Here is an 8,584-nt window from a genome sequence, read left to right as displayed (position 1 = left end):
GCGCTCTCTCTCGCGCACGCACACAAAATGGCTCGTTCCACACACACACAGAGCCGAGCTTTAATGAAACACAGAGACCCAGACGTAATAGTACTTTACTGTATCATATTATTTTCGAATCAATCATTATTATTTTTTTATCTTTTTTTTTTTACCTTTTTTTTTTTTTTTAATCTTTTTTTTTTAAATAACCATTTTTCCTCCTGGTCTCTCGCGCGCCCCCCACTTTGAGAACCACTGCTTTAGAGTAAGTGTTCACAAAAAACAAATATATATTTTTAAAACCCTTCGTTATGTTAGGTGAATCCTGTAGATGTAGAAAGCACTAAATGTTGTTATCTTTTGCTCAGTTTAACAATTGATTCAAATTGTATACTTCAAATAGACCTTTTTTTCCTGTAATGACATATAAATCCACTATATAGAAAATTAGGTTTGAGTGGGAGACTTATGTCTGCTCTTTATACTTTCCCATGCACTGACTGGGTACACATATTAGTGAGTACATTACAAGGACTGGAGAACAGGTATTACATTTTCCATTTTGATTAATTTCGTATTTACAGTCTGATAACCCATTGTTCAGATTCTCATATTATTACACCCCTAATACCACAGTGATTTTCTCAAGGCTTTCTCCACGTAATGACAAAAGCAAGAAATCATATGAAAATGCCACAATATCAACGGATGTTAGAAAACCTGGCGACATAGAAGAGATTTATAAAAAAAAAGACAAATGGAAAAATAAGTTGGCTTCCTGTCACTTGGCAGATAGACGAGGCGATTTAATAACTCTGAACAAAGCCGCTCCCTCTAGCAAGTCAAACCTTTAATTACAAAACACGATAGGAGAGCAAGGCCACCCATTATTACCTCGACAACCTTGATACAAATCATACAAAGCAAATGAAGCGTTGAAAGGGGGAGTGAAGAGGGGCGAAAGCTTTGCAGCGCATCTCAGAGAGGAACCAAGAAAGAGGGAGAGGAGTGAGGCTGAGAGGAGAGGGACGGACACTCAAGAAACAGGCATGTGGAAATTGATGGAGTCTGGGGAAGCAATTGATAGTTAGAGGACAGGAAGCAGGCTGTAAAGCAATTATCACTATCTCTGACGTTTGATTTAAGACTGTCTAAGTGTGTACTACTGCAAATTAATCACACTCAGGGTAGGTACATCAGGAGCCCATTTCTGCCTTAAATTTCAATGATTCTTCTCCATCACCGGAAAATGTACTTAAGCAATATTCTAATTAGTGCAGCATATGAATTTCCACTCACTCAAGGTAGAGATGTTATGCATGAGCGTGTGTATGTGTGTGTGTGTGTGTGTGTGTGTGTGTGTGTGTGTGTGTGTGTGTGTGTGTGTGTGTGTGTGTGTGTGTGTGTGTGTGGGAAAGAGGCTGAAGGCAAAGCTTGATGAGACAGTTACCGTGTATGAATGCACAAGTGAGAGCCAGCTTAAATCATTCTAAGCAAAGCTCCTGGCAAATATCAACGATGCTAAACCCACACAAACTTCCTCATATTTAGACAAATGTAGGAACAAAGATATCATATATTGCCATGTGCAAACAAAAACAAGCATTAACAACTGAGCCACTTCATCCACACACATACATGCATACATAAACAACATGTTCCACCCACAAAGACGCAGCGTGAGTAAGATGCCACACCAACTATTGTTCCCACAGAAACATCTATGAATTACATTAGATTTAATCATGTTAAGCAATTCCTAGTTAATTAAGCAAATGTGTTCAACAATAATTAACTTGTGTTTATTTTCACCAAAGGTTTAATTCAGCAAACTTGATGGCATACAGAACGCTGTCAGTAATCCAGGATGCAGATGGCCTGAAATTAATATTCTGATATGTGACATCAGCAGGGCATAGCCATCAATAAATTGCATTTCTAAAGAACTCCATTGATTGACCTGCAAGTTCATTTTAAAGAGCCGTAATGCATCAGTAGTGCAGATCGTTTGTGCCCCCTAATGGAAGAATGCATTCTTGTTAACATTGGTTTTTGTGGGATGAAATAAATCTTGCTGGAGTTATTAAGACTTTCTGTTGTACGTACAATTTAAAGTTATTTGGCCAAAAAGAAATAATGTCTTGATTTATATTTGAACCACGTAAACTGTACAGTGGCGAGAAGCCATCTGTTTTGTATTCATGCTACTGTAACCCACGGGAGTTGTAACAATGTGATACTGTTTCAACGTGCAGTAATAAACAGGCCAACAGTGTCACAGTAGCTCTCTTCATCTGAATTCTGAAAAACATAGGCACCATCTAATTTAAATATCAGCATTTGGTTATCAAGTTATTTTTATGTTATGGTTTTTGGTTGTTGAAGGGGTTACTGTTAACATCATTAGACGCCAACAACTATTTTCTACAAACCGATTTACAGAATGTTATGAACTGTTTTCATTTATATTTAACAATCTGTTCAACACTTTATTCCACATAAGACATATGCCTTTACCAATAAAAGCCTATACTAACTGCTCCCTCATGAGTTGTTATACTTGTATTAAAGAGTATCAAAAAAGGTTAAATTGGTAGCTGTTGCTCTTAAAAAGAAAATATATATATATATCTCTTTTGTCTTTATAAAATATGTTTTACTTCAAAATACCTTTTCGCCATCAGCTTTACTTGAGATAAGACACTAGTGTAGTTTGTTCATGGCTATCAGACTAAGACATTCCTATTGAACTACAAGGCTGCCCTCTGGTGGTGATAACATGATGACTGCAAGCATAACAGACGTGTCTGTTTGAAAGAAGAGCCGTCTTTACAGTCTAATAAATTAATTCTTAAGAATTCACATTGAATCTTCGGACTGACAATCAATATGTGGAATTCAAACCATATCAAGTTTTCAGAATAAATATCTTAATGCCATTTTAACTTCAACATCCACGAGAGGTTAAACCTTCATTTGTAACCTTCGAGGAATAAAAAGGAGGATTGGAATTTACTGTAACACTTTATTTTTCTTAAATACAACAGAATATTAGTACAGTCACAAATATTTTTTAAGAGGCAGAAGACATTCTGGTCCCTCTCATCCTGCTTTCATAAAGGGATAAAAGGGAAACCTTGGATGGCATCAGAGGCTATGTTTACACACACATTCACTAATACAGTGAGTGCTGGCTATATTCAAGTAAAAATCTTTGTCAGGTTTAATGGGCATTCAAATAAAATAATCTGTGACGGAATATCCACGGCTCTCTCTTTCTGATTGAACAAATTCAGTTAATCTCCAATGTATGAAACAGCGATTAAATCCCAGTACAGTCATTTTTGGTGGTTTTGATGGTCAGGACATTGAACCAATGTCACAGAAATGGCTGCTGGGAGTCTTACAGGCCTCATTTGCCAATTGGATATCATTAGCCTGTAACAAAGGCTTTCAATAAAGCACAAGCCTTGTGTGGGAGAGCATTATTCTTGTAGCCAAATGATTTAAAACCAGGCATAATAAGGCAGGTTTCTCCGGGTTAGTGTCAACACAAAAGTAGAATTACCACATGAATGGCAAATACCTCCATGCAGGTAAACATAGCCAGTGTTGTCAGCTACAGTATGTACAGTGTTGATTTCAGGCAGTGCATGATGAGACCAGGTCAGTAACGCCAACAGTTAGAAATGTTCATATTTAGCCAGCGTTAAGGTTAAATCTCACGGTAACATGTTTGCAGTCAGGTCAGGACATCATTTAAATCAACTTCTGTCAGTCTGTCTCTGAATTCTTCTCTCAGTAGTACCATCACTGAAGCATTAACAGATTCATTGGCACATGAAACACCATCATGAACAGAGAGTGCTATAATGAATATAGATCATTTCTGACATTTAAAGATTTTGTGAGGTAAAAATCTAAGCAACATTATCAGTGAGCCATATCTATGTGATATTCTTTATAACAAAATTCATCAAACTAAGAGAAAAAAATAAGTAGAGGGACTCTTCAGTGTAACAGTGCAGCAGTATGAAATTATATATTCATAGCCATTTAAAAGGCAGCAGGACACTGAACACAAAATGCACTCTGAATGGATGCATCAACACAGTAATGTGCAGTTTCTCACCAGAGAAAAGATGCATTCAGTTCTGAGTGCTATTCGGTGGAGAGAAAATGGGATGCAAACGACTTTCAAAAGAAATACAGCTTATTTACAGGGTAAGAAAGAAGTGCAAGGCTAAGCTTTCATAGACATTCACACACTTAATATCCACAGTATATACCAAAACACATGCATAGAGGCACGTACATATTCATCATACAAAAATAAACATACCAAAAGCAGAAAACCAATCAGAAGCGCCTTTTGTGACTCAGTTCTGATCAAAAGAAAATGAAAACAATGACCGCAAAAAGCTTTGACATCATGGGATGTGAAAAGGCAAAAGCTGAAGTTCCAGCCCTTTGAATAAAAAAGATCAACATTGTCACAACAACAAAGAGACATCAGTAATCTTCCATCCAACCAATACTGAGTGCCAGCCTCATATTCAACATTATTCAAGAACGTTATCACCATCCAAAGGAAGAAAACCTATTCTTCTGCTTTTTAAATAAGAGGTACAATATTTGGTTTGCAAATTGGGTTCTCAACTTTCCCAGAATATGTTCAAACATGAGCGTGGCAAAGTGTTGGCGCCTTAGTAAAATTGAAACACAAACCCTTGCTTTGATCTCTTAAGAGAGGGGCAGAATCAAAAGTGTCAGAAATGTACTGTATATCAAAACCAGCTATTTAAATTGGGTTGGAATTGATATCTGACTGAAATATACAAAGTGTTATGGGAATGTATTTATAAAAAAGAAATGCTTGCATGATTTAAATGCTACAATTTGATTTAAACAGTCGGATTTCTCTAAATACAATTTGAAATACAATTTGGTAAAAGGCATCTTAAGAAACTAGTCTCTTAATTGTCCTGCTCTCCTCAGCAGAAAGAGTGTTTTTATATGGATGAGTAAAACCACATTCTTTTACACTAAAAACAGACTGACAAAAGAGCAGAGCCTTTCCAGTGTTGAAATACTACCTGTAAGATATTAATCCCTTTTCTTCGTTGCATTTCACAAAAACACACCTTTAATCACTCTTTTTCTTTTCGCTGTAGTTTGGCAGATCACGTAGAGAAGAAATAATAAGTCACCGTCACAAACTGAGAACTTTCATAGACAATACATATTTTTGAATGAATGTTCACTACCGTGTTAAATAAATAAGACTCTCATTTTCTTCATTTCTTAATCTTCCTTTTCGAGCAGAGAGGCACGGACACGATTGCGCACATAAAAAGCGGTAAGAGCACTGCAGCAGGCAGTGAAGATGAAGAGTGCAACGGCGTCGTGCGCGAGGTCGCCGTGGAGCCCCTCGTAGAAGGGCCTGCGCTCCACAAAGTCTGTTTTCAGCGCCTCGATCTGCATCAGTGTGCACACCACCACGAATATGTGAAAGATCTGGTGGCCCTGCCCAATGAAGTCACACCTGCCAGGGAACAAACTCTCTGGGTGGGGGCAGCAGAAGAAATAGGCGCTGATTAGGAAAAAGAGCACGTGGTACAAATGGTACGACACAACTGGGTCGGAGCAGCCCTCCTGGTAGCAGCTGTAGATGCGGTGAACCACAGGGCTTATGTCTAAACAGTAAGCCAAAGCCGAGGGCACCACTTGGCAAAGCTTGATGGCGAACTTTGGCAGGTCAGGGCTCGCGTATTTGCCATAGCAGCAGCCGAAGCAGGTGAGCCAGGCCAAGAATGCTGCAGCCGGTAAAAAGAAGCCTTGCACTTTAGTGTGCCACTCTTTCTCTATGGCGTAGTAGTAGTGAGCCAGGGCACTGCCGTACTGGTAGACCGCCACCCCAACATAGTCGAGGAAGTAGAAGGTGTAGAAGGAGAGCTCGGACTTGGCAGAGAGGAGATGAGCGAGAGCGCTGAAGGAGAGGTAGGTGAAGGCTGCCAGGAGGACAATGAAGAGGGGCTGAGCGTGAGGGTCTCGCAAAAAATCCACCGTCTCTGACATCTCCTGCCACTTCACCAAGATGATGAACGCGGCCAGCAGGTGGGTCCACACATTGAGGGACTCGTTGTGCCTTTGGAAGAGCGTGAGGAAGTAGTAGCGCCAGCTTTGGTCCGGCTGTCGGTAGCCGCTGAGGATGTGGCGCTCGCGGAACACCCAGGGAACATCGGACACCTTCACGGTGCAAGGCAGCGTGGGGAACGCCGACTCCAGCAGCTGAGGGATCTGGCGCAACTGCTGCACGTTGATAAACAGGCGGCCAATCTGTTCCATCACCACCGTCGCCATGGCAAACTGGAGGCAAGAGAGGAGGGCGGGAAGGGTGAATGAACAGTCAGTTAGTGAATATCTGTCAGGCTCTGAGCTACTGCCTTCTGCAGGTGTCTCTGTGTGCGACTGCACATGAATACATTGTACTGTGTGTTCCTGCAGTTATTCTACTATCAAGAGTCTTAATTGAATATCTTTTGTTTTGTACAGTTGTTGGAACAAAACAAGCCATTTGAAAAAGTTAACTGATTACAATAATAACTATTAATAGCAACCCTAAATCAAGGTTATTTAAAACATCTAGTCAAATGACAAATAGATAATGAATGGGATCCTTGAAGACATTTTTTATTATATTTTTCCATAAAACTTCATTTATTGATTTGTATGTGGCCTTCGGGGGGCAGTAGAGCAAGCTGAACAATACAACATTTAATTATTATCAGTTTGTTAAAGTTATTGTCGCTAAAGTTTCACACCAATACTAACATTCATAAAGTATCAATGTATCTTTCCACATGACAAATACAACTCCAATATTCTCTCTTCCAGCTAGATTAAAAGGCTCAACAGAGACTGATAATCCTGTGTGACACTGCTGGCAACCCTTATTCACATTTGTCATTTTGGTTCACTGTGAACGATAAAAATACTGATTAGTGCAGCATCAAGGGTTTTCATTTGAATACGTTTGGCTGACCCTCTGATTGGTGTCTCTGACAACATGATGCATCACTTTGAAGGACTGTTGCACACCAGAGGATCTCATGTGCAATAAAGCTCTGACCTCAGCTGCCCTGATAGTCATAAATTCTGCCAATGAAGGAAGCCCTCTATCTAAATTCTCAGTATTGGTAATGGAAAATGTGAAATACTTCCTGAATAGTGGAGAACGCGAGTCAATATGTTCAAAAGCGTCAGTGTTTAATTTTTGTTGGTAGGATATAATCATGTTTTTTTTAATGCAAAAGGCAGTAGGTTTGATGCTATAAAAAACTGCAGGTGTCTGTTTGGCTAGCCCAGTTTAATACATACAGATAAGCATTAATGTATACAAGTTATAAGACTACAGGCCTTCTGCTTCCAAAGCCATTTAAATTCAAATAGTTGCAAAATCATCACAACACTGAAGAATGACTCAAACCTGACCTGAGGTTTGTTTGGATGTAAATGGATTGCAACAAAATAGTTATTTCAGTTTTTGTCCTCACAGATGCAATTAATCTGAACTATACAAATGGTACTGATTTGTCTTTGGGGTATGAGGGCTTTCTTTAAATATAGGTTCTGTGGTAAATATTTGTTACACAGATGATTGATTTGATGTGGCCACATATATCTTTCTGGGTTGGTGCACTTTACTGAGATGTATGGAGGGCTGAGAGCAGAGACAGTGCCTCACAGAGATGAGGCTGTGTGGGATGAACACAGGCCGAGGTTCAGGAGGAAAGGCGTGGAGTGATGAATGGGAAGAGATTACGTAACATAACCCCATCCGATGTCCACACCCTCCTTTTCCAGCAAGGGTTGCACTCCTTTAAAATATTTATAGGGAGAGAAAAATGCTCGACTACAAGATGGAATAATCATTCAAATTGCATGTATGAAACCCAGGCCTATATGGGCCTGTTGCAGCGAATTCCCATAAGCAAATCCGCACCTGACAGACATGTCGGTTGAAATCTGATCTGCTGTCCGAATACATTTGCATTCACCCTCCCTTCAGGACTCGAAGCTTATTACTATTCTCCCTGTGCATTGAAAGCCTTTGCTGTGTGCTGTTTACCGTTGAATTAAGAAAATGCCGCTCCACATTCATGAAAACTGACGTTCGAGCTGCATCTGACCGTATTTCACGCTGTATGCCACAATTTACCGGGAAAAGATACATGGCCTTGAGACGAAATTAAACACACTAATACAATACACATACCTGTATATGGTAGAGTCAATCCAAAGCGCTGAGTTTAGCAGTCGGTGAAATGTTTAGAGAATATAGATAACATTGTTTGAAGACGGAGAAAGGATGACGGTGATGGGAGCAGCGCCTGGCGGCTTTCAGCGCGCAGCTGCTGGGAGGATACAGGCAGGTTGACGGGCGGGTATTCTAGCCAATCAGAACACTCGGTGCTGCTCCTTCCTGCCGCCTCGCACAATGTCTCGACCAATGACAGCGGTCGCCTGGCCTATCAGCCCACCCACTCTCCACTGACATTCTTCCACAGCCATATGACTGTGACACTCACATGAGGCATTT

At 40.1% G+C, this 8,584-nt stretch overlaps 1 protein-coding gene across 1 annotated transcript; it reads right to left on the bottom strand.

Annotated features, from left to right (window-relative positions):
* Positions 1-2,987: 2,987 nt before the first annotated feature.
* paqr7b (progestin and adipoQ receptor family member VII, b) lies at positions 2,988-8,383 on the bottom strand. Its single transcript, XM_010777947.1, has 2 exons — positions 8,261-8,383; positions 2,988-6,351 (listed from the first exon to the last, which is right to left on the bottom strand). The coding sequence occupies exon 2, from the start codon at positions 6,343-6,345 to the stop codon at positions 5,287-5,289; it is 1,059 nt and encodes a 352-aa protein (XP_010776249.1). The 5' UTR covers positions 6,346-6,351; positions 8,261-8,383; the 3' UTR covers positions 2,988-5,286.
* Between the last annotated feature and the right edge of the window lie 201 nt (positions 8,384-8,584).

Source organism: Notothenia coriiceps, unplaced genomic scaffold (genome assembly GCF_000735185.1).
Source record: "Notothenia coriiceps isolate Sejong01 unplaced genomic scaffold, NC01 NC01_scaffold00018926, whole genome shotgun sequence".
NCBI lineage: Eukaryota > Metazoa > Chordata > Actinopteri > Perciformes > Nototheniidae > Notothenia > Notothenia coriiceps.
The sequence above is the reverse complement of the archived record's forward strand: the minus strand, read 5'-3'. Positions and strand labels throughout refer to the sequence as shown.